The following is a 27876-nucleotide window of genomic DNA, read 5'->3' on the forward strand; positions in this document are numbered from 1 at the left end:
TTCTCTGAACCCTTTGATGATATTACGGAGCGTAGATGGTGAGATCCCTAAATTCCTTGCAATAGCTTGGTTGATAAAGGTTTTTCTTAAACTGTTCAACAATTTGCTCAGGCATTTGTTGACAAAGTGGTGACCCTCGCCCCATCCTCGTTTGTGAATGACTGAGCATTTCATGGAATCTACTTTTATTACCCAATCATGGCACCCACCTGTTCCCAATTTGATGTTCCAAATAAGTGTTTGATGAGCATTCCTCAACTTTATCAGTAATTATCCCAACTTCTTTGTCACGTGTTGCTGGCATCGAATTCTAAAGTTAATGATTATTTGCAAAAAAAAGTTTGAACATCAAATATGTTGTCTTTGTAGCATATTCAATTGAATATGGGTTGAAAAGGATTTGCAAATCATTGTATTCCGTTTATATTTACATCTAACACAATTTCCCAACTCATATGGAAACGGGGTTTGTATTACATTATTGTTGACGTTGTACTGAGCAGCCAGGACCAACACGTGTACTACTTTTCCCAACTGTGGTGGTTTGTGTGCAGAGCAGGACAGCTGCGAGTCCAACCCCTGCCTAAACGGAGGTGTGTGTCGAGGCTCCAGGGGGTCCTACGTGTGCGCCTGCAAGGACGGCTTCTTCGGGGACCGGTGCCAAATGTGTGAGTTGCAAGTTCAGCGGGGGTTCACAAGTCCTTAGGAGGAACTGCGCTTCAGGAGCAAGTCTTTGCCTGTGCCGCCCCCTAGTGGACGACCCCTGCGTGCTGCATCCCTGCGGGAGCCGAGGCGAGTGCCGGAGCGACAGGAGAGGGAACTACAATTGTGTTTGCAGAGCAGGACACACTGGGAAAGACTGTGAGAAAGGTCAGCTGACTTCACACTAAACAAAGGCCAACGCATTGAGTTTATTGAACATTCTCAATTTTTTTTAATTTATGGAATATTTCCTGATTAACCAAATATAATATAAATAATATATAAATCAATAAAAAAAATTCAGGCTTTAAAAAAAATATATATATATACATATATATTTTATTTTTTTTATTAATTTTTTTTTAAAGCCTATATATATATATATATATATATATATATTTTTTTTTTATTTTTATTTTTTTTTTTTAATAATTTAATAATTTTTTATATATATATATATATATATATATATATATATATATATACATTTTTTTTTTTTTTTTTTTTTTTATAGCCTGAAAGCTTAAAAAAAAATAAAGAAAAAAAAAAAATATATATATATATATATATATATATATATATATATATATATATATTTTTTTTTTATATATATTTAAAAAGCTTTAAAATATATATATATATACAGGTAAAAGCCAGTAAATTAGAATATTTTGAAAAACTTGATTTATTTCAGTAATTGCATTCAAAAGGTGTAACTTGTACATTATATTTATTCATTGCACACAGACTGATGCATTCAAATGTTTATTTCATTTAATTTTGATGATTTGAAGTGGCAACAAATGAAAATCCAAAATTCCGTGTGTCACAAAATTAGAATATTACTTAAGGCTAATACAAAAAAGGGATTTTTAGAAATGTTGGCCAACTGAAAAGTATGAAAATGAAAAATATGAGCATGTACAATACTCAATACTTGGTTGGAGCTCCTTTTGCCTCATTTACTGCGTTAATGCGGCGTGGCATGGAGTCGATGAGTTTCTGGCACTGCTCAGGTGTTATGAGAGCCCAGGTTGCTCTGATAGTGGCCTTCAACTCTTCTGCGTTTTTGGGTCTGGCATTCTGCATCTTCCTTTTCACAATACCCCACAGATTTTCTATGGGGCTAAGGTCAGGGGAGTTGGCGGGCCAATTTAGAACAGAAATACCATGGTCCGTAAACCACGCACGGGTAGATTTTGCGCTGTGTGCAGGCGCCAAGTCCTGTTGGAACTTGAAATCTCCATCTCCATAGAGCAGGTCAGCAGCAGGAAGCATGAAGTGCTCTAAAACTTGCTGGTAGACGGCTGCGTTGACCCTGGATCTCAGGAAACAGAGTGGACCGACACCAGCAGATGACATGGCACCCCAAACCATCACCCAACCATGCACATTTTGCATTTCCTTTGGAAATTGAGGTCCCAGAGTCTGGAGGAAGACAGGAGAGGCACAGGATCCACGTTGCCTGAAGTCTAGTGTAAAGTTTCCACCATCAGTGATGGTTTGGGGTGCCATGTCATCTGCTGGTGTCGGTCCACTCTGTTTCCTGAGATCCAGGGTCAACGCAGCCGTCTACCAGCAAGTTTTAGAGCACTTCATGCTTCCTGCTGCTGACCTGCTCTATGGAGATGGAGATTTCAAGTTCCAACAGGACTTGGCGCCTGCACACAGCGCAAAATCTACCCGTGCCTGGTTTACGGACCATGGTATTTCTGTTCTAAATTGGCCCGCCAACTCCCCTGACCTTAGCCCCATAGAAAATCTGTGGGGTATTGTGAAAAGGAAGATGCAGAATGCCAGACCCAAAAACGCAGAAGAGTTGAAGGCCACTATCAGAGCAACCTGGGCTCTCATAACACCTGAGCAGTGCCAGAAACTCATCGACTCCATGCCACGCCGCATTAACGCAGTAATTGAGGCAAAAGGAGCTCCAACCAAGTATTGAGTATTGTACATGCTCATATTTTTCATTTTCATACTTTTCAGTTGGCCAACATTTCTAAAAATCCCTTTTTTGTATTAGCCTTACACAATATTCTAATTTTGTGACACACGGAATTTTGGATTTTCATTTGTTGCCACTTCAAATCATCAAAATTAAATGAAATAAACATTTGAATGCATCAGTCTGTGTGCAATGAATAAATATCATGTACAAGTTACACCTTCTGAATGCAATTACTGAAATAAATCAAGTTTTTCAAAATATTCTAATTTACTGGCTTTTACCTGTGTGTATATATATATATATATATATATATATATATATATATATATATATATATGTATATATATATATATATATATATATATATTTTTTTTTGTTTGTTTGTTTGTTTTTGTTTTTGTTTTTTAAAGCTTTCAGGCTTTAAAAAAAAAAAATTGTTTTTTTTAAGCTTTCAGGCTTAAAAAAAAAAAAAAATATATATATATATATATATATATATATATATATATATATATATATATATATTTTATTTTTATTTTTATTTTTTTAAAGTTAATGTTCATACAAATGTACAATATAAGCAATACATTATGGCTAATATAATTATTTTTGACATATATTATTATATATATATATATATATATATATATATATATATATATATATATATGATTTAATATTTATATATAGGATTTAATATTTATTATCATATACTTTACATAACAATGATGGAGAAATGTGTCTTTTTATGCAACCAAACAAAAAATGGATATGTAACCAAAAATTCTAACAAAAAAAAAAAAAAAGTTTTGGTTGCCGATCATGTTTTTGGTTGCAAAAAAATATTTTGGGTTCCTTTTTTATTATAAACTTCAATCTTGTGGGCTGGGTCTCCGGAACATTATGTCACACCCCTTTTTTATTGGTCAGTCTCAGGTGATGACGTGACATATGGGTGGGACTTCTACCAAATAGGGACGACTTCCAAAAATATGATTTTGCAACCACGAAAAAATTATTTTGCAACTAGAATAAATGATTGGCGAACACAAAAGTGGTTGTGCAACCCCAAAAAATGATTTGCAACCCAAAAAATAAATGGCAGCCAGAAAAATGATTTGCAACCATAAAAATGATTGTGCAACCCCAAAAAATGATTTGCAACCAAAACAACGATTTTTGCAACCAAGAAAATGATTGGCAACCAGAAAAATTATTTGCAATCACAAAAATGGTTTTGCAACCCAAAAAATTATTGCCAACCACAAATATGATTTTGCAACCCCAAAAATGATTGGCAACCACAAACATGAATTTGAAACCCCAAAAAATTATTTTGCAACCACAAAAATTATTTCCAACCAAAAAATTATTTTACAACCCAAAAAATTATTTGCGACGACAAAAATGGTTTGCAACCCAAAAATTATTTTACAACCCAAAAAATTATTTGCAACCAAAAAATTATTTTACAACCAAAAAATGCAGCTGAGCTAGGCTCCAGCACCCCACGCGACCCAGAGAGGGACAAACGGTAGCAAATGGATGGATGGATACAAAATGATTTTGCAACACAAAAAATGATTGGCAACCACAACTGTGATTTTGCAACCTCAAAAATGATTGGCAACCACAAAAATGTTTTTGCAACCCAAAAACATATTTGCATCCCAAAAAATAAATGGCAGCCAGAAAAATGATTGTGCAACCCCAAAAAATTATTTGCAACCAAAACTACGATTTTGCAACCAAAACAACGATTTTGCAACCAAGCAAATGATTGGCAACCAGAAAAATTATTTGCAATCACAAAAATGGTTTTGCAACCCAAAAAATGATTGGCAACCACAAACATGAATTTGAAACCCCAAAAAATTATTTTGCAACCACAAAAATTATTTCCAACCAAAGAATTATTTTACAACCCAAAATATGGTTTGCGACGACAAAAATGGTTTACAACCAAAAAATTATTTTACAACCCAAAAAATTAATTTGCAACCAAAAAATAATTTTACAACCCAAAAATTATTTACAAGCCAAAAAATTATTTTACAACCCAAAAAATTATTTGCAACCAAAAAAATGCAGCTGAGCTAGGCTCCAGCACCCCACGCGACCCAGAGAGGGACAAACGGTAGAAAATGGATGGATGGATACAAAATGATTTTGCAACACAAAAAATGATTGGCAACCACCACTGTGATTTTGCAACCTCAAAAATGATTGGCAACCACAAAAATGTTTTTGCAACCCAAAAAAATATTTTGCAACCACACAAATGATTTGCAACCCAAAAATTATTTTACAACCACAAAAATGATTTGCAACCACAAAAATTATTTTGCAACCAAAATAAATGATTGGCAACCACAAAAATGATTGTGCGACCCAAAAAATGATTTGCAACCAAAAAAATTATTTTGCAACCATAACAGTGATTGGCAACCAGAAAAATTATTTGCAACCACAAAAATGATTTTGTAACCCAAAAAATTATTGGCAACCACAAAAATGATTTGCAACCACAAAAATGATTTTGCAACCCCCAAAAAATGATTGGCAACCACAAAAATTATTTGCAACCACAAAAATTATTTTGCAACCCCCAAAAAATGATTGGCAACCACAAAAATGATTTGGCAACCCAAAAAAGGATTTTGCAACCACAATAATTATTATGCAACCAAACTAATGATTTGCAACCACAAAAATGATTTGCAATCAAAAAATAATTTTACAACCAAAAAATTATTTTACAACCCAAAAAATGGTTTGCGACGACAAAAATGGTTTGCAACCAAAAAATAATTTTACAACCCAAAAAATTAATTTGCAACCAAAAAATTTATTTGCAACCAAAAAATAATTTTACAACCAAAAAATTATTTACAACCCAAAAAATTATTTTACAACCCAAAAAATTATTTGCAACCAAAAAAATATTTTACAACCCAAAAAATTATTTGCAACCAAAATAATGCAGCTGAGCTAGGCCCCACGCGACCCAGAGAGGGACAAACGGTAGAAAATGGATGGATGGATACAAAATGATTTTGCAACACAAAAAATGATTGGCAACCACAACTGTGATTTTGCAACCTCAAAAATGATTGGCAACCACAAAAATGTTTTTGCAACCCAAAAAGATATTTTGCAACCACACAAATGATTTGCAACCCAAAAATTATTTTACAACCACAAAAATGTTTTTGCAACCCAAAAAAATATTTTGCAACCACACAAATGATTTGCAACCCAAAAATTATTTTACAACCACAAAAATGATTTGCAACCACAAAAAATATTTTGCAACCAAAATAAATGATTGGCAACCACAAAAATTATTGTGCGACCCAAAAAATGATTTGCAACCAAAAAAATGATTTTGCAACCATAACAGTGATTGGCAACCAGAAAAATTATTTGCAACCACAAAAATTATTTGCAACCACAAAAATTATTTTGCAACCAAAATAAATGATTGGCAACCACAAAAATGATTGTGCGACCCAAAAAATAATTTGCAACCACAAAAATGATTTTGCAACCCAAAAAATTATTGGCAACCACAAAAATGATTTGCAACCACAAAAAAATATTTTGCAACCCCCAAACAATGATTGGCAACCACAAAAATGATTTGGCAACCCAAAAAAGGATTTTGCAACCACAATAATTATTATGCAACCAAACTAATCGTTTGCAACCACAAAATAATTTTACAACAAAAAAAAACCTTTGCAACCACAAAAATGATTTTGCGACCAAAATACATGATTGGCAACAGCAAAAATTATTGTGCAAACGAAAAAATAATTTTGCAACCAAAAAAAAAGATTGGCAACCAGAAAAATAATTTGCAACCACAAAAATTATTTTGCAACCAAAAACCACAAATATGATTTACAACCCAAAAAATGATTTTGCAATCACAAAAATGATTCTGCAACCAAACACAGATTTTTGGGAAAATGCATTTCATTCATATTTCATATCCATTTTTTTTGTTTAAAAATTTTGGGGTAAATACATTTTGTTGTTAAAAAAGCTCCCTTTAAAAGCTGCCTACCATGGCTCTTTGCAGATCTGCTGCCCCCTTCTGGCCTCCACGTGCAGCGCGTAGAGGAGAAGGAGGTGGAGCTGCGCTGGGACGCGCCCGAGGCCTCGCCCAGCCCGCTCAGCGGCTTCGTGGTCACGCACGCGCCTCAGGGCCGCAGCAATCGCAAGGTGGACTTCCTGGACAGGTACCAGTCGTCTCACGTCCTGCGAGGTCTGCTGCCAGGTCTGCTCTACAACATCTCCACCTACTCCATCAAACGCAACACCAACAGCGACGACTTCAGCCAGCCCGCCACCGCACTCATACGCACTCGTGAGTGTACTGTGTGTGCACTTGTCCAATGTAATACATGCCACATAACACTAAGGAGTTGGCAACACCAGCTATGCTAGCTACATGCTAACACTACATTTTAACATCATGCTAGGTTAGCAGCACTAGCTATGCTAGCTACATGCTAACACTACATTTTAACATCATGCTAGGTTAGCAACACCAGCTATGTTAGCTAAATGCTAACACTACATTTTAACATAATGCTAGGTTAGCAACACCAGCTATGTTAGCTACACGCTAACACAACAGTTTAACATCATACTAGGTTAGCAGCACTAGCTATGTTAAAAAAAAGTACCACTGATAGTCTCACACACACACTAGGTGTGGTGAAATTACTCTCTGCATTTGACCCATCCCTTGTTAGCTACATGCTAACACTACATTTGAACATCATACTAGGTTAGCAACACTAGCTATGCTAGCTACATGCTAACACTACATTTTAACATCATGCTAGGTTAGCAATACCAGCTATGTTAGCTACACGCTAACACAACATTTTAACATCATACTAGGTTAGCAACACTAGCTATGTTAGCTACATGCTAACACATCATTTTAACATCATACTAGGTTAGCAGCACTAGCTATGTTAAAAAAAAGTACCACTGATAGTCTCACACACACACTAGGTGTGGTGAAATTACTCTCTGCATTTGACCCAATGCTAGCACTACATTTTAACATCATGCTAGGTTAGCAACACCAGCTATGTTAGTTACATGCTAACACTAAATTTTAACATACTACGTTAGAAACACTAGCTAGGTTAGCTACATGCTGCTGACACTACATTTTAATATCATACTACGTTAGCAGCACTAGCTATGCTAGATACATGCTAACACTACATTTTAACATCATGCTAAGTTAGCAACACCAGCTATGTTAGTTACATGCGAACACTACATTTTCACATACTCAGTTAGACACACTAGCTATGTTAGCTACATGCTAACACTACATTTTAACATCATACTAAGCTAGCAACACCAGCTATGTTAGTTACATGCTAACATGACATTGTAACATACTAGGTTAGAATCTCTCTAGCTATGTTAGCTACACGCTGACACTACATTTTAACATCATACTAGGTTAGCAACACTAGCTATGTTAGCTATATGCTGAAGCAACATTTTAACATCATGCAAGGTTAGCAACACCAGCTATGCTAGCTACATGCTAATACTGCATTTTGACATCATACTAGGTTAGTAACACTAGCTATGCTAGCTACATGATAGCACTAAATTTTAACATCATACTAGGTTAGCAACACTAGCTATGCTAGCTACACGCTAACACTATATTTTAACATCATACTAGGTTAGCAGCACTAGCTATGTTAGCTACATGCTAACACAACATTTTAACATCATACTAGGGTAGCAACACTAGCTATGCTAGCTACATGTTAAGACTACATTTTAACATCATGCTAGGCTGGCAGCACCAGCTATGTTAGCTACATGCTAACACTACATTTTAACATCATGCTAGGTTAGCAACACCAGTTATGTTAGCTACATGCTAACACTACATTTTAACATCATGCTAGGTTAACAGTAGCTATGCTAGCTGCATGTTAACACTACATTTTAATGTCATGCAAGGTTAACAACAGTAGCTATGTTAGCTGCATGCTAACATTACATTTTAACATCATACTAGGTTAACAGTAGCTATGTTAGCTACATGCTAACATAACATTTTAACATCATGCGGGGTTAGCAACACTGGCTATGCTAGCTACATTCTAACACTACATTTTAACATTCTAGGCTATAAACACTAGCTATTTTAGCTACATGCTAACACTAAATTTTAACATCATACTAGGTTAGCAGCACTGGCTATGTTAGCTACATGCTAACACAACATTTTAACACCATGCTAGGTTAGCAGCACTAGCTATGCTAGCTACATGCTAACACTACATTTTAACATCATGCTAGGTTAACAACAGTAGCTATGTTAGCTACATGCTAACACTACATTTTAACATCATGCGGGGTTAAGAACAGTAACTATGTTAGCTACATGCTAACACTACATTTTAACATCATGCTAGGTTAACAACAGTAGCTATGTTAGCTGCACGCTAACACTACATTTTAACATCATACTAGGTTAACAACAGTAGCTATGTTAGCTACATGCTAACACTACATTTTAACATCATACTAGGTTAACAACAGTAGCTATGTTAGCTACATGCTAATACTACATTTTAACATCATGCGGGGTTAAGAACAGTAGCTATGTTAGCTACATGCTAACACTACATTTTAACATCATACTAGGTTAACAGTAGCTCTGTTAGCTACATGCTAACACTACATTTTAACATCATGCTAGACTGGCAGCACCAGCTATGTTAGCTACATGCTAACACAACATTTTAACATCATGCGGGGTTAGCAACACTAGCTACATGCTAACACTACATTTTAACATTCTAGGCTATAAACACTAGCTATTTTAGCTACATGCTAACACTACATTTTAACATCATGCGAGGTTAACAACAGTAGCTATGTTAGCTGCATGTTAACACTACATTTTAACATCATACTAGGTTAACAGTAGCTCTGTTAGCTACATGCTAACACTACATTTTAACATCATGCTAGACTGGCAGCACCAGCTATGTTAGCTACATGCTAACACAACATTTTAACATCATGCGGGGTTAGCAACACTGGCTATGTTAGCTACATGCCACACTACATTTTAACATTCTAGGCTATGAACATTAGCTATTTTAGCTACATGCTAACACTAAATTTTAACATCATACTAGGTTAGCAGCACTAGCTATGTTAGCTACATGCTAACACTAAATTTTAACATCATACTAGGTTAGCAACATCAGCTATGTTAGCTACATGCTAACACTACATTTTAACATCATATTAGGTTAACCACAGTAGCTATGTTAGCTGCACGCTAACACTACATTTTAACATCATACTAGGTTAACAACAGTAGCTATGTTAGCTACATGCTAACACTACATTTTAACATCATACTAGGTTAACAACAGTAGCTATGTTAGCTGCACGCTGACACTATATTTTAACATCATACTAGGTTAACAACAGTAGCTATGTTAGCTACATTCTAACACTACATTTTAACATCATACTAGGTTAACAACAGTAGCTATGTTAGCTACATGCTAACACTACATTTTAACATCATGCGGGGTTAAGAACAATAGCTATGTTAGCTACATGCTAACACTACATTTTAACATCATGCTAGGTTAACAACAGTAGCTATGTTAGCTGCACGCTAACACTACATTTTAACATCATGCTAGGTTAACAACAGTAGCTATGTTAGCTACATGCTAACACTACATTTTAACATCATGCGGGGTTAAGAACAGTAGCTATGTTAGCTACATGCTAACACTACATTTTAACATCATGCTAGTTTAACAACAGTAGCTATGTTAGCTGCACGCTAACACTACATTTTAACATCATACTAGGTTAACAACAGTAGCTATGTTAGCTACATGCTAACACTACATTTAAACATCATGCCAGGCTGGCAGCACCAGCTATGTTAGCTACATGCTAACACAACATTTTAACATCATGCGGGGTTAGCAACACTGGCTATGTTAGCTACATGCCACACTACATTTTAACATTCTAGGCTATAAACATTAGCTATTTTAGCTACATGCTAACACTAAATTTTAACATCATACTAGGTTAGCAGCACTAGCTATGTTAGCTACATGCTAACACTAAATTTTAACATCATACTAGGTTAGCAACATCAGCTATGTTAGCTACATGCTAACACTACATTTTAACATCATACTAGGTTAACCACAGTAGCTATGTTAGCTGCACGCTAACACTATATTTTAACATCATACTAGGTTAACAACAGTAGCTATGTTAGCTACATGCTAACACTACATTTTAACATCATACTAGGTTAACCACAGTAGCTATGTTAGCTGCACGCTAACACTATATTTTAACATCATACTAGGTTAACAACAGTAGCTATGTTAGCTACATGCTAACACTACATTTTAACATCATACTAGGTTAACCACAGTAGCTATGTTAGCTGCATGCTAACACTACATTTTAACATCATGCTAGGTTAACAACAGTAGCTATGTTAGCTGCATGCTAACACTACATTTTAACATCATGCTAGGTTAACAACAGTAGCTATGTTAGCTACATGCTAACACTATATTTTAACATCATACTAGGTTAACAACAGTAGCTATGTTAGTTGCACGCTAACACTAAATTTTAACGTTAAGCGAGGTTAGCATATTTACAAAAGAAAAACGTGATGACCGACAGTTGGCAGAGTTTTTAGGATGTGTAGTGAAGCCTGAATGATGAAAAAGACAACTTTAATGGTGAACTCTACTTTCAGAAGTGAGGGGATGAAATATTGTTGTGACTGTCATGACAAACACACAACAATATTTTCAATGTATGTGTGTGTGTGTTTCTGCCACAACAACAACAACAACAACAATAACAACAACAACAACCACCAAAGGACCTCGGCGGGCGGAGCTTCTGCAGGTGGTGAACGTGTCGTCCTCTCAGGTGAGAGTGCGATGGATGGTGAAGAGCACTCGACACAGCAGGACCCTCCTCACCCTCTCACTCTCTGATGGCTCTCAGCACCACTCTGCTCTGCTCAACTCCACCACCACCGACTACACCTTCAGGTCAGCATCACCCATCCATGCATTCATCTATATGTTCTATCCATCCACGTGTATTTCCTTTATTGTGCACATGGATGTGATAAAAAGAATATTTTGAGTAATGTTTAGTTTGGCCACCAGAGGGCGATGTTTGAGTCCTGTGTTGATGTCCCTGCAGTTCTTTGCTTCCTGCTCACATGTACTCAGTGGACGTGTTGACTCAAAGTGGACTTGATGACTTCCCCTCCACCAGTCACCCTGCTGGGCCTCTGCACTTCTGGACAAGTATGGTACTTTTGTAAACAAGTATTTGTAAACATGTATGTTACTTTTGTCTAAACAAGTATGGTACTTTTGTAAACATGTAAACAAGTATTTGTAAACATTTAAACAAGTATGTTACTTTTGTGTAAACAAGTGTTACTTTTGTAAACGTCTAAACAAGTATGTTGCGTTTGTAGACATCTAAACAAGTCTGTTACTTTTGTAAACAAATATGTTACGTTTGTAAACATCTCAACAAGTATGTTACTTTTGTAAACGTCTTAACAAGTATGTTACGCTTGTAAACATCAAAACAAGTATGTCACTTTTGTAAACAAATATGTTACTTTTGTAAACATCTAAACAAGTTGTCACTTTTCTAAACCTCTAAATAAGTATGTTACTTTTTTAAACATCTAAACAGGAATGTTACTTTTGTAAACATCGAAACACGTGTTACTTGTGTAAACATCTAAATAAGTATGTTACTTTTGTAAACATCTAAACCGGTATGTTACTTTTGTAAACATCTAAACAAATATGTTACTTTTGTAAACATCTAAACAAGTTGTCACTTTTCTAAACCTCTAAATAAGTATGTTACTTTTTTAAACATCTAAACAGGAATGTTACTTTTGTAAAGATCTAAACCGGTATGTTACTTTTCTAAACATCGAAACACGTATGTTACTTGTGTAAACATCTAAATAAGTATGTTACTTTTGTAAACATCTAAACCGGTATGTTACTTTTGTAAACATCTAAACACATACTGTATGTTACTTTTGTAAACATTTAAACCCATATGTTACTTTTGTAAACCTCTAAACAAGTATGTTACTTTTGTAAACATCTAAACAAGTATGTTACTTTTGTAAACATTTAAACAAGTATGTTACTTTTGTAAACATCTAAACAAGTATGTTACTTTTGTAAACATTTAAAGAAGTATGGTACTTTTCTAAACATTTAAACAGGAATGTTACTTTTGTAAACATTTAAACAAGTATGTTACTTTTGTAAACATCTAAACCGGTATGATACTTTTGTAAACATCTAAATAAGTCTGTTACTTTTGTAAACATCTACTTTTGTAAACAAGTATGTTACTTTTGTAAACATCCAAACAAGTATGTTACTTTTGTAAACATCTAAACAAGTATGTTACTTTTGTCTAAACAAGTATGGTACTTTTGTAAACATGTAAACAAGTATTTGTAAACATTTAAACAAGTATGTTACTTTTGTGTAAACAAGTATGTTACTTTTGTGTAAACAAGTATGTTACTTTTGTGTAAACAAGTATGTTACTTTTGTCTAAACAAGTGTTACTTTTGTAAACGTCTAAACAAGTATGTTACGTTTGTAAACATCTAAACAAGTCTGTTACTTTTGTAAACAAATATGTTACGTTTGTAAACATCTCAACAAGTATGTTACTTTTGTAAACGTCTTAACAAGTATGTTACGCTTGTAAACATCAAAACAAGTATGTCACTTTTGTAAACAAATATGTTACTTTTGTAAACATCTAAACAAGTTGTCACTTTTCTAAACCTCTAAATAAGTATGTTACTTTTTTAAGCATCTAAACAGGAATGTTACTTTTGTAAAGATCTAAACCGGTATGTTACTTTTGTAAACAAGTATATTACTTTTGTATCATCTATATAAGTATGTTACTTTTCTAAACATCTAAACACGTATGTTACTTGTGTAAACATTTAAATAAGTATGTTACTTTTGTAAATATCTAAACCGGTATGTTACTTTTGTAAACATTTAAACAAGTATGTTACTTGTGTAAACATCTAAATAAGTATGTTACTTTTGTAAACATCTAAACAAGTATGTTACTTTTGTAAACATCTAAACAAGTATGTTACTTTTGTAAACATTTAAACAAGTATGTTACTTTTGTAAACATTTAAACAAGTATGTTACTTTTGTAAACATCTAAACCGGTATGATACTTTTGTAAACATCTAAACAAGTCTGTTACTTTTGTAAACATCTACTTTTGTTAACAAGTATGTTACTTTTGTAAACATCTAAACAAGTCTGTTACTTTTGTAAACATCTACTTTTGTAAACAAGTATGTTACTTTTGTAAACATCTACTTTTGTAAACAAGTATGTTACTTTTGTAAACATCCAAACAAGTATGTTACTTTTGTAAACATTTAAACAAGTATGTTACTTTTGTAAACATCTAAATAAGTATGTTACTTTTGTAAACATTTAAACAAGTATGTTACTTTTGTAAACATCTAAATAAGTGTATTACTTCTGTAAACATCTAAATAAGTATGTTACTTTTGTAAACATTAAAACAAGTATGTTACTTTTGTAAACAAATATGTTACTTTTGTAAACAAGTATTTGTAAACATGTATGTTACTTTTGTTAACATGCAAACAAGTATTTGTAAACATGTATGTTACTTTTGTAAACATGTAAACAGGTATTTGTAAACATTTAAACAAGTATGTTACTTTTGTCTAAACAAGTGTTACTTTTGTAAACATCTAAACAAGTCTGTTACTTTTGTAAACAAATATGTTACGTTTGTAAACATCTCAACAAGTATGTTACTTTTGTAAACGTTTTAACAAGTATGTTACGCTTGTAAACATCAAAACAAGTTTGTCACTTTTGTAAACAAATATGTTACTTTTGTAAACATCTAAACAAAAAGGTCACTTTTCTAAACCTCTAAATAAGTATGTTACTTTTTTAAACATCTAAACAGGAATGTTACTTTTGTAAACATCGAAACACGTGTTACTTGTGTAAACATCTAAATAAGTATGTTACTTTTGTAAACATCTAAACCGGTATGTTACTTTTGTAAACATCTAAACAAATATGTTACTTTTGTAAACATCTAAACAAGTTGTCACTTTTCTAAACCTCTAAATAAGTATGTTACTTTTTTAAACATCTAAACAGGAATGTTACTTTTGTAAAGATCTAAACCGGTATGTTACTTTTCTAAACATCGAAACACGTATGTTATTTGTGTAAACATCTAAATAAGTATGTTACTTTTGTAAACATCTAAACCGGTATGTTACTTTTGTAAACATCTAAACACATACTGTATGTTACTTTTGTAAACATCTAAACCCATATGTTACTTTTGTAAACCTCTAAACAAGTATGTTACTTTTGTAAACATCTAAACAAGTATGTTACTTTTGTAAACATTTAAACAAGTATGTTACTTTTGTAAACATCTAAACAAGTATGTTACTTTTGTAAACATTTAAAGAAGTATGGTACTTTTCTAAACATTTAAACAGGAATGTTACTTTTGTAAACATTTAAACAAGTATGTTACTTTTGTAAACATCTAAACCGGTATGATACTTTTGTAAACATCTAAATAAGTCTGTTACTTTTGTAAACATCTACTTTTGTAAACAAGTATGTTACTTTTGTAAACATCCAAACAAGTATGTTACTTTTGTAAACATCTAAACAAGTATGTTACTTTTGTCTAAACAAGTATGGTACTTTTGTAAACATGTAAACAAGTATTTGTAAACATTTAAACAAGTATGTTACTTTTGTGTAAACAAGTATGTTACTTTTGTGTAAACAAGTATGTTACTTTTGTCTAAACAAGTGTTACTTTTGTAAACGTCTAAACAAGTATGTTACGTTTGTAAACATCTAAACAAGTCTGTTACTTTTGTAAACAAATATGTTACGTTTGTAAACATCTCAACAAGTATGTTACTTTTGTAAACGTCTTAACAAGTATGTTACGCTTGTAAACATCAAAACAAGTATGTCACTTTTGTAAACAAATATGTTACTTTTGTAAACATCTAAACAAGTTGTCACTTTTCTAAACCTCTAAATAATTTTGTTACTTTTTTAAACATCTAAACAGGAATGATACTTTTGTAAAGATCTAAACCGGTATGTTACTTTTGTAAACAAGTATATTACTTTTGTATCATCTATATAAGTATGTTACTTTTCTAAACATCTAAACACGTATGTTACTTGTGTAAACATTTAAATAAGTATGTTACTTTTGTAAACATCTAAATAAGTATGTTACTTTTGTAAATATCTAAACCGGTATGTTACTTTTGTAAACATCTAAACACATATGTTACTTTTGTAAACATTTAAACAAGTATGGTACTTTTGTAAACATCTAAACAAGTATGTTACTTTTGTAAACATTTAAACAAGTATGGTACTTTTGTAAACATTTAAACAGGAATGTTACTTTTGTAAACATTTAAACAAGTATGTTACTTTTGTAAACATCTAAACCGGTATGATACTTTTGTAAGCATCTAAATAAGTATGTTACTTTTGTAAACATCTAAATAAGTATGCTACTTTTGTAAACATCTAAATCGGTATGTTATTTTGTAAACAAGTATGTTACTTTTGTAAACATCTAAACAAGTCTGTTACTTTTGTAAACATCTAAACAAGTATGTTACTTTTGTAAACATTTAAACAAGTATGGTACTTTTGTAAACATCTAAACAAGTTGTCACTTTTCTAAACCTCTAAATAATTTTGTTACTTTTTTAAACATCTAAACAGGAATGATACTTTTGTAAAGATCTAAACCGGTATGTTACTTTTGTAAACAAGTATATTACTTTTGTATCATCTATATAAGTATGTTACTTTTCTAAACATCTAAACACGTATGTTACTTGTGTAAACATTTAAATAAGTATGTTACTTTTGTAAACATCTAAATAAGTATGTTACTTTTGTAAATATCTAAACCGGTATGTTACTTTTGTAAACATCTAAACACATATGTTACTTTTGTAAACATTTAAACAAGTATGGTACTTTTGTAAACATCTAAACAAGTATGTTACTTTTGTAAACATTTAAACAAGTATGGTACTTTTGTAAACATTTAAACAGGAATGTTACTTTTGTAAACATTTAAACAAGTATGTTACTTTTGTAAACATCTAAACCGGTATGATACTTTTGTAAGCATCTAAATAAGTATGTTACTTTTGTAAACATCTAAATAAGTATGCTACTTTTGTAAACATCTAAATCGGTATGTTATTTTGTAAACAAGTATGTTACTTTTGTAAACATCTAAACAAGTCTGTTACTTTTGTAAACATCTAAACAAGTATGTTACTTTTGTAAACATTTAAACAAGTATGGTACTTTTGTAAACATTTAAACAGGAATGTTACTTTTGTAAACATCTAAACAAGTATGTCACTTTTGTAAACATCTAAACCGGTATGATACTTTTGTAAGCATCTAAATAAGTCTGTTACTTTTGTAAACATCTAAACCGGTATGTTACTTTTGTAAACATCTAAACAAGTCTGTTACTTTTGTAAACATCTACTTTTGTAAACAAGTATGTTACTTTTGTAAACATCCAAAGAAGTATGTTACTTTTGTAAACATTTAAACAAGTATGTCACTTTTGTAAACATCTAAACAAGTATGTCACTTTTCTAAACATCTAAATAAGTATGTTACTTTTGTAAACATCTAAATAAGTATGTTACTTTTGTAAACATTTAAACAAGTATGTCACTTTTGTAAACATCTAAACAAGTATGTCACTTTTGTAAACATCTAAATAAGTATGTTACTTTTGTAAACATCTAAATAAGTATGTTACTTTTGTAAACATCTAAATAAGTATGTTACTTTTGTAAACATTTAAACAAGTATGTTACTTTTGTAAACATCTAAATAAGTATGTTACTTTGTAAACATCTAAATAAGTATGCTACTTTTGTAAACATCTAAATCGGTATGTTATTTTGTAAACAAGTATGTTACTTTTGTAAACATCTAAACCGGTATGTTACTTTTGTAAACATCTAAACAAGTATGTCACTTTTGTAAACATCTAAGCAAGTATGTCACTTTTGTAAACATTTAAACAAGTATGTTACTTTTGTAAACATCTAAATAAGTATGTTACTTTTGTAAACATTTAAACAAGTATGTTACTTTTGTAAACATCTAAATAAGTATGTTACTTTTGTAAACATCTAAATAAGTATGCTACTTTTGTAAACATCTAAATAAGTATGCTACTTTTGTAAACATCTAAAACGGTATGTTATTTTGTAAACAAGTATGTTACTTTTGTAAACATCTAAACAAGTCTGTTACTTTTGTAAACATCTAAACAAGTATGTTACTTGTGTAAACATCTAAATAAGTATGTTACTTTTGTAAACATCTAAATAAGTATGTTACTTTTGTAAACATCTTAACAAGTATGTTACTTTTGTAAACATCTAAACCGGTATGTTACTTTTGTAAACAAGTATGTTACTTTTGTAAACAAGTATGTTACTTTTGTAAACATCTAAACAAGTATGTTACTTGTGTAAACATCTAAATAAGTATGTTACTTTTGTAAACATCTAAACAAGTATGTTACTTGTGTAAACATCTAAATAAGTATGTTACTTTTGTAAACATCTAAACAAGTATGCTACTTGTGTAAACATCTAAATAAGTATGTTACTTTTGTAAACATCTAAACAAGTATGTTACTTTTGTAAACATCTACTTTTGTAAACAAGTATGTTGCTTTTGTAAACATCCAAACAGGTATGTTACTTTTGTAAACAAGCATGTTACTTTTGTAAACATGTAAACAAGTATTTGTTAACATGTAAACAAGTATTTGTAAACATGTAAACAAGTATTTGTTAACATGTAAACAAGTATTTGTAAATATGTAAAAAAATATATTTGTAAACACGTATCTGTAAACATGTAAACAAGTATTTGTGAACATGTAAACAAGCATGTTACTTTTGTAAACATCTAAACAAGTATGTTACTTTTGTAAACATGTAAACAAGTATCTGTAAACATGTAAACAAGTATTTGTAAACATGTAAACAAGTATTTGTAAACAAGTATGTTACTTTTGTAAACATGTAAGCAAGTATTTGTGAACATGTAAACAAGTATTTGTAAACATGTAAACAAGTATTTGTAAACATGTAAACAAGTATTTGTAAACAAGTATGTTACTTTTGTAAACATGTAAGCAAGTATTTGTGAACATGTAAACAAGTATTTGTAAACATGTAAAAAATATATTTGTAAACATGTATCTGTAAACATGTAAACAAGTATTTGTAAACATGTAAACAAGTATTTGTAAACATGTAAACAAATATTTGTGAACATGTAAACAAGTATTTGTGAACATGTAAACAAGTATTTGTAAACATGTAAACAAGTATTTGTACATGTAAACAAGTATTTGTAAACATGTAAACAAGTATTTGTAAACATGTAAACAAATATTTGTGAACATGTAAACAAGTATTTGTGAACATGTAAACAAATATTTGTGAACATGTAAACAAGTATTTATGAACATGTAAACAAGTATTTGTAAACATGTAAACAAATATTTGTGAACATGTAAACAAGTATTTGTAAACATGTAAACAAGTATTTGTAAACATGTAAACAAATATTTGTGAACATGTAAACAAGTATTTGTGAACATGTAAACAAATATTTGTGAACATGTAAACAAGTATTTGTGAACATGTAAACAAATATTTGTGAACATGTAAACAAGTATTTGTGAACATGTAAACAAGTATTTGTAAACATGTAAACAAGTATTTGTAAACATGTAAACAAGTATTTGTAAACATGTAAACAAATATTTGTGAACATGTAAACAAGTATTTGTGAACATGTAAACAAATATTTGTGAACATGTAAACAAGTATTTGTAAACATGTAAACAAGTATTTGTAAACATGTAAACAAGTATGATCATTGACATACTTGTGAATGACAAATATAAACTAAAGGGTTCACATTCTGATCGTTTCCTGCTTCAAAGGTGTTGTTTCCATGACGACCTATTAACATGTCCCCTCAGGGCCCCTCCCCCCACAGAACCTCTCCCTGTCCCAGGTGACCACCAACTGGGCTCAGGTCACGTGGAGTCCAGACCCCGGGCACCTGCCGGACGGCTTTGTGGTCAACGTGACCCGGGGTCTGACCACCAGGAGCCGCTTCCTGCCCGGCGGCCTGCTGGGGTCCTACACCCTGCGTGAGCTGACCCCGGGTCAGCACTACCGCCTGGCCCTCACCTCCGTCAAGACCACGGGACAGGAGCAGGTCCACAGCAAGCCTCAGCACCTGGACTTCACCACCTGTGAGTGTGGACGACACTCATTAAACACGTGAGGAGTGGCAGGTCAAAGCGACCTTTGACCTCCCACTCCAACATCCTCCTGACACCGGTGTTTCTGTCCCAATACTTTTGTCTGAACAGGACACTCCTTCTTGTTAGTGAGTGCTCCTCTCACTCAGAGGATCTTTGACTATTGTCTGGAGTGGATGCATTAGGAGTGAGTGCTCCTGTCACATATTGTAGTGGAGAGGATCTTTGACCAGCATCTTTCTTGCAGATTCTTACACAGCAAGGCGCTCCTGTCACATAGAGGATCTTTGATTAGTGTCTTTGCATTAAACGGCACAGCACTCTGTCACATAGAGGATCTTTGATTAGAGTCTTTGCATTAAACGGCACAGCACTCTGTCACATAGAGGATCTTTGATTAGAATCTTTGCATTAAACGGCACAGAACTCTTGTCACATAGAGGATCTTTGATTAGTGTCTTTGCCTTAAACGGCACAGCACTCTTGTCACATAGAGGATCTTTGATTAGTGTCTTTGCATTAAACGGCACAGCACTCTGTCACATAGAGGATCTTTGATTAGAGTCTTTGCCTTAAACGGCACAGCACTCTGTCACATAGAGGATCTTTGATTAGTGTCTTTGCATTAAACGGCACAGCACTCTGTCACATAGATGATCTTTGGTTAGTGTCTTTGCCTTAGACAGCACAACACTCTGTCACATAGAGGATCTTTGATTAGTGTCTTTGCCTTAAACGGCACAGCACTCTGTCACATAGAGGATCTTTGATTAGTGTCTTTGCATTAAACGGCACAGCACTCTGTCACATAGAGGATCTTTGATTAGTGTCTTTGCATTAAACGGCACAGCACTCTGTCACATAGAGGATCTTTGATTAGTGTCTTTGCATTAAACGGCACAGCACTCTGTCACATAGAGGATCTTTGATTAGAGTCTTTGCATTAAAACGGCACAGCACTCTGTCACATAGAGGATCTTTGATTAGTGTCTTTGCCTTAAACGGCACAGCACTCTGTCACATAGAGGATCTTTGGTTAGTGTCTTTGCATTAAACGGCACAGCACTCTGTCACATAGAGGATCTTTGGTTAGTGTCTTTGCATTAAACGGCACAGCACTCTGTCACATAGATGATCTTTTGTTAACAACTTTGTCTTAAATGTCACATAGAGGATCTTTGATTAGTGTCTTTGCCTTAAACGGCACAGCACTCTGTCACATAGAGGATCTTTGATTAGTGTCTTTGCCTTAAACGGCACAGCACTCTGTCACATAGAGGATCTTTGATTAGTGTCTTTGCCTTAAACGGCACAGCACTCTGTCACATAGAGGATCTTTGATTAGTGTCTTTGCCTTAAACGGCACAGCACTCTGTCACATAGAGGATCTTTGATTAGTGTCTTTGCCTTAAACGGCACAGCACTCTGTCACATAGAGGATCTTTGATTAGTGTCTTTGCCTTAAACGGCACAGCACTCTGTCACATAGAGGATCTTTGATTAGTGTCTTTGCATTAAACGGCACAGCACTCTGTCACATAGAGGATCTTTGATTAGAGTCTTTGCATTAAACGGCACAGCACTCTGTCATAGATGATCTTTGGTTAGTGTCTTTGCCTTAGACAGCACAGCACTCTGTCACATAGAGGATCTTTGATTAGTGTTGTTGCCTTAGACAGCACAGCACTCTGTCACATAGAGGATCTTTGATTAGTGTCGTTGCCTTAAACGGCACAGCACTCTGTCACATAGATGATCTTTGGTTAACAACTTTGTCTTAAATGTCACATAGAGGACCTTTGATTAGTGTCTTTGCATTAAACGCCACAGCACTCTGTCACATTGAGGATCTTTGAAGAGTGTCTTTGCCTTAAAACGGCACAGCACTCTGTCACATAGAGGATCTTTGATTAGAGTCTTTGCCTTAAACGGCACAGCACTCTGTCACATAGAGGATCTTTGATTAGTGTCTTTGCCTTAAACGGCACAGCACTCTGTCACATAGATGATCTTTTGTTAACAACTTTGTCTTAAATGTCACATAGAGGATCTTTGATTAGCGCCTTTGCCTTTAACTGCACAGTGCCCCTGTCTCGTAGAGGATCTTTGACGAGTGTCTTTGGCTTTAACTGCACAGGGCTCCTGTCTCATAGAGGATCTTTGATTAGTTACTTTTGTCTTAAATGTCACAGTGCTCCTGTCACATAGAGGATCTTTGACGAGGATCTTTGCCTTAAACATAACAGTGCTCCTGTCACATAGAGAATCTTTGACGAGTGTCTTTGGCTTTAACTGCACAGTGCTCCTGTCACATAGAGGATCTTTGATTAGTGACTTTGTCTTAAATGTCACAGTGCTCCTGTCAGAGGATCTTTGACGGCCATCTTTGCCTTAAACATAACAGTGCTCCTGCCACATAGAGGATCTTTGACGAGTGTCTTTGGCTTTAACTGCACAGGGCTCCTGTCACATAGAGGATCTTTGATTAGTTACTTTGTATAAAATGTCACAGTGCTCCTGTCAGATAGAGGATCTTTGACGGCCATCTTTGCCTTAAACATAACAGTGCTCCTGCCACATAGAGGATCTTTGACGAGTGTCTTTGGCTTTAACTGCACAGGGCTCCTGTCACATAGAGGATCTTTGCTTAGTGACGTTGTCTTAAATGTCACTGGGCTCCTGTCTGACAGAGGATCTTTGATTAGTGACTTTGCCTTAAACATAACAGTGCTCCTGTCACATAGTGGATCTTTGGCTATTGTCGATGCACAGTGAGTGCTCCTGTCACATGCTGGAGACTAGAGGATCTTTGACTGGCATCTTTCCATTAAAAAGCACAGGGGTCCCGTCATATAGAGGATCTTTGACCAGCATCTTTTCATTAAACATGACAGGTGTCCCGTCACATAGAGGATCTTTGACTAGCATCTTTGCATTAAACGGCACAGGGGTCCCGTCATATAGAGGATCTTTGACTATCATATTTCCATTAAACAGCACAGGGGTCCCGTCATATAGAGGATCTTTGCCGAGCATCTTTGCATTAAACAGCACAGAGGTCCTGTCATATAGAGGATATTTGACTAGTATTATTCCATTAAACACCACAGGAGTCCCGTCATATAGAGGATCTTTTACCAGCATCTTTCCATTAAACGGCACAGTGGTCTCATCACATAGAGGATCTTTGACGAGCATCTTTCCATTAAACAGCACAGAGGTCCTGTCAAAGAGAGGATCTTTGACTAGAATTATTCCATTAAACACCACAGGGGTCCCGTCATATAGAGGATCCTTTACCAGCATCTTTCCATTAAACAACACAGCGGTCTCATCACATTGAGGATCTTTGACTAGTATTATTCCATTAAACACCACAGGGGTCCCGTCATATAGAGGATCCTTTACCAGCATCTTTCCATTAAACAGCACAGCGGTCTCATCACATAGAGGATCTTTGACTAGTATTATTCCATTAAACAGCACAGTGGTCCTGTCATATAGAGGATCTTTGACTAGCTTCTTTCCATTAAACAGCACAGGGGTCCCGTCATATAGAGGATCTTTGACTAGCATCTTTCCATTAAACAGCACAGTGGTCCTGTCATAAAGAGGATCTTTGACTAGCTTCTTTCCATTAAACAGCACAGGGGTCCCGTCATATAGAGGATCTTTGACGAGCATCTTTGCATTAAACGGCACAGTGGACCTGTCATATAGAGGATCTTTAACTAGCATCTTTCCATTAAACAGCACAGTGGTCCTGTCATATAGAGGATCTTTGACTCGCATCTTTCCATTAAACAGGACAGGGTTCCCGTTATATAGAGGATCTTTGACTAGCATCTTTCCATTAAACAGCACAGTGGTCCCTGTCTTATAGAGGATCTTTGACTAGCATCTTTCCATTAAACAGCACAGCGGTCTCATCACATAGAGGATCTTTGACCCGCATCTTTCCAGTAGACCGAGGGTGTCCAAACGTTTTCAGCAAAGGCTGCATACTAAAAAACATAAACATTTTTATATATTTTAGTCATCAATGTAAAAAGACGAAAACAACAACTGTGCTTCAGCCTTTTTTTTTATGACTTTGTGCTTTTTTTTTTGCGCTCTTTTGTTTTATTTGTAATGTTTTTGATGAGTTTTGTGTGCCCAATGTCCTGAACGCTAGCAAGTCCAAACAGTGGCCCCTGGGGGCCTGCAGGGGCCCTCACTGCCAATGTCTCCCCTCACTGTGCCATCACCCTGAACTAGATGTTTCCTCTGGCCCAGTGCCCATGGAGGCCAGGTCTGCAAGGAGAGAGCGACCCGGCGGGACGGGACGAAGGCCCTCTGACACTCAGGAGCCGGTTGGCGGAGCAGAACCGAGGGAGGGGCCAAGGTGCGTCATCCCCAATGAATGAACCAATGAATGAAGCAATGAGCAGCGTTGTGTTGATGTTGCAGGTACACAGAGCTCATAGACAGGAGGAGGAAGATCACCGCCAAGTTCTCACACTTGCCAAGAAAAGTCCTTCGACATCGGAAGAGTTGAGCACCTGGTCTTGCTAAATATTAAGTCTGTCCCCTTCCCATCTTTGATATCGCCCGTTGGTGGGATATCGGCAAAGTATCGCATGATATTGCATGTCAAATGTGCGATACGGGCAGCGTTGACTGAGTTAGCATCAAATGTCCTCCAATCAACACAATCTATTTGATTCAATTACAAAGGAGTTTGATCAACAGCAATACAGGTCACACTGAGGGTAGTCGAATAAAAAACTTTAACACTGTTAGAAATACGCGCCACACTGTGAACCCACACCAAACAGGAATGACAGACACATTTCGGGAGAACATCCGCACCGTAACACAACATAAACACAACAGAACAAATACCCAGAAGCCTTTGCAGCACTAACTCTTCCGGGACGCTACAAGGTGTGTGTGGGGGGGGGGGAGGTTTGGTGGTAGCGGGGGTGTATTTTGTAGCGTCCCGGAAGAGTTAAGTGCTGCAAAGGATTCTTGGTATTTGTTCTGTTGTGTTTATGTTGTGTTACGGTGCGGATGTTCTCCCGAAATGTGTTTGGGGACGGCGTGGCGAAGTCGGTAGAGTGGCCGTGCCAGCAATCGGAGGGTTGCTGGTTACTGGGGTTCAATCCCCAACCTTCTACCATCCTAGTCACGTCCGTCGTGTCCTTGGGCAAGACACTTCACCCCTTGCTCCTGATGGCTGCTGGTTAGCGCCTTGCATGGCAGCTCCCGCCATCAGTGTGTGAATGGATGAATGTGGAAATACTGTCAAAGCGCTTTGAGTACCTTGAAGGTAGAAAAGCGCTATACAAGTATAACCCATTTATCATTTGTCATTCTTGTTTGGCGTATATTTCTAACAGTGTTAAAGATTTTTATACTGGCACCCTCAGTGTAACCTGTATTGCTGTTGATGAAGTATGCATCGCATTCACTCGTGTGTGCGTACCGAAGCCGCACATATCTCGTGACTGGGTCTGAACGATGTTAGAATGGATGAAAAGCGGACGTGACGACAGCTCGAGACTGTGGTCCGGGTCTACGAGATATAATGACTGATGAACACCTTCGTTCGATAATGAAGGTTGCCTCAGCTCAAAGCCTGAGCCCCGACATTAATGAACTAACATCCCAAGAAAAGATGTCAGGTATCTGGCTTGGGCACATCAGAATAGATCAGTGTGTCGCAAACTGAGCAGTTTAAAGTCCTGAATGGTTGGTTTATTCATTGTTATTTTATTTTCAAATTTATTAGCCTGTGGAAAAAGTTAATGTTGATATTTACCTCAGAAGGCTGCAAATAGAAAAGAGGCATTCAATTTTTATTTAAATTGTATTTGATATGCCATTGATATTTTTTAATTATTATTATTATTATTTGAAACTCGATTTTGCATGTCACTATAAAGTAAGGTAAGGTCTATTCAGGTGTACTGGAGAGGAGGCTACGCTGGATAGTCGAACCTCGGATTCAGGAGGAACAGTGTGGTTTTCGTCCTGGTCGTGGAACTGTGGACCAGCTCTATACTCTCGGCAGGGTCCTTGAGGGTGCATGGGAGTTTGCCCAACCAGTCTACATGTGCTTTGTGGACTTGGAGAAGGCATTCGACCGTGTCCCTCGGGAAGTCCTGTGGGGAGTGCTCAGAGAGTACGGGGTATCGGACTGTCTGATTGTGGCAGTCCGCTCCCTGTATGCTCAGTGCCAGAGCTTGGTCCGCATTGCCGGTAGTAAGTCGGACACGTTTCCAGTGAGGGTTGGACTCCGCCAAGGCTGCCCTTTGTCACCGATTCTGTTCATAACTTTTATGGACAGAATTTCTAGGCGCAGTCAAGGCGTTGAGGGGATCTGGTTTGGTGGCTGCAGGATTAGGTCTCTGCTTTTTGCAGATGATGTGGTCCTGATGGCTTCATCTGGCCAGGATCTTCAGCTCTCACTGGATCAGTTCGCAGCTGAGTGTGAAGCGACTGGGATGAGAATCAGCACCTCCAAGTCCGAGTCCATGGCTCTCGCCCGGAAAAGGGTGGAGTGCCATCTCCGGGTTGGGGAGGAGATCTTGCCCCAAGTGGAGGAGTTCAAGTACCTCGGAGTCTTGTTCACGAGTGAGGGAAGAGTGGATCGTGAGATCGACAGGCGGATCGGTGCGGCGTCTTCAGTAATGCGGACGCTGTATCGGTCCGTTCTGGTGAAGAAGGAGCTGAGCCGGAAGGCAAAGCTCTCAATTTACCGGTCGATCTACGTTCCCATCCTCACCTATGGTCACGGGTACAAGCGGCCGAAATGAGTTTCCTCCACCGGGTGGCGGGGCTCTCCCTTAGAGATAGGGTGAGAAGCTCTGCCATCCGGGAGGAGCTCAAAGTAAAGCCGCTGCTCCTCCACATCGAGAGGAGCCAGATGAGGTGGTTCGGGCATCTGGTCAGGATGCCACCCGAACGCCTCCCTAGGGAGGTGTTAAAGGCACGTCCGACCGGTAGGAGGCCGCGGGGAAGACCCAGGACACGTTGGGAAGACTATGTCTCCCGGCTGGCCTGGGAACGCCTCGGGGTCCCACAGGAAGAGCTGGACGAAGTGGCTGGGGAGAGGGAAGTCTGGGCTTCCCTGCTTAGGCTGCTGCCCCCGCGACCCGACCTCGGATAAGCGGAAGAAGATGGATGGATGGATGGACTATAAAGTTATATAAGCCTTGTAACACACGGTCCTGACTTGAGACCACATTTGGGCTTTTTGCTGGTCAGCGAAATGGTTTTTCTAAAGCCGACTCCTGACAGGAAGTGTTTTTTGCCTCCCAGAGCCCGAGCCGCTAGTTCGCTTGGAGAGGATGGAGGAGACCAGCAACAAAGTCAGTCTGGCGCTGGAGGTCCGAGAGGAGGCTTCCAGACCCAAGCCTGGTAGGTCCCGCCATTTGTATAGTTAGTTTTACTCAAACGTAACGTTTCAAAGGTTTGTTTCGGTGGAAGTTGAGCGTATTTTGTTGTCTTTCAGAGTCGGGCCCAGACTGTCGCAGTCGGCCGTGTCTAAACGGCGGAACATGCCGGAACGACTCGCTGCTCTGTCAGTGCACCGCCGGCTTTAAAGGCAGACAGTGTCAACTGTGTACGTTTACACACACACATACACACACACACACCATGTTAGCGTTCCT

At 36.0% G+C, this 27876-nt stretch overlaps 1 protein-coding gene across 1 annotated transcript in view; it reads left to right on the forward strand.

The window, feature by feature from the left end:
- Positions 1-27876, forward strand: part of sned1 (sushi, nidogen and EGF-like domains 1) — a 163142-nt gene that overhangs the window by 106074 nt on the left and 29192 nt on the right. The window contains exons 19-28 of the mRNA XM_072915125.1: positions 555-668; positions 754-870; positions 6738-7025; positions 11607-11781; positions 11939-12045; positions 19931-20209; positions 24494-24602; positions 24668-24750; positions 27524-27622; positions 27717-27827. Coding sequence (XP_072771226.1) covers positions 555-668; positions 754-870; positions 6738-7025; positions 11607-11781; positions 11939-12045; positions 19931-20209; positions 24494-24602; positions 24668-24750; positions 27524-27622; positions 27717-27827 — 1482 coding nt within the window. The remainder of the gene's footprint in view (positions 1-554; positions 669-753; positions 871-6737; positions 7026-11606; positions 11782-11938; positions 12046-19930; positions 20210-24493; positions 24603-24667; positions 24751-27523; positions 27623-27716; positions 27828-27876) is intronic.

Source organism: Nerophis lumbriciformis, linkage group LG18 (assembly GCF_033978685.3).
Source record: "Nerophis lumbriciformis linkage group LG18, RoL_Nlum_v2.1, whole genome shotgun sequence".
Classification (NCBI taxonomy): domain Eukaryota; kingdom Metazoa; phylum Chordata; class Actinopteri; order Syngnathiformes; family Syngnathidae; genus Nerophis; species Nerophis lumbriciformis.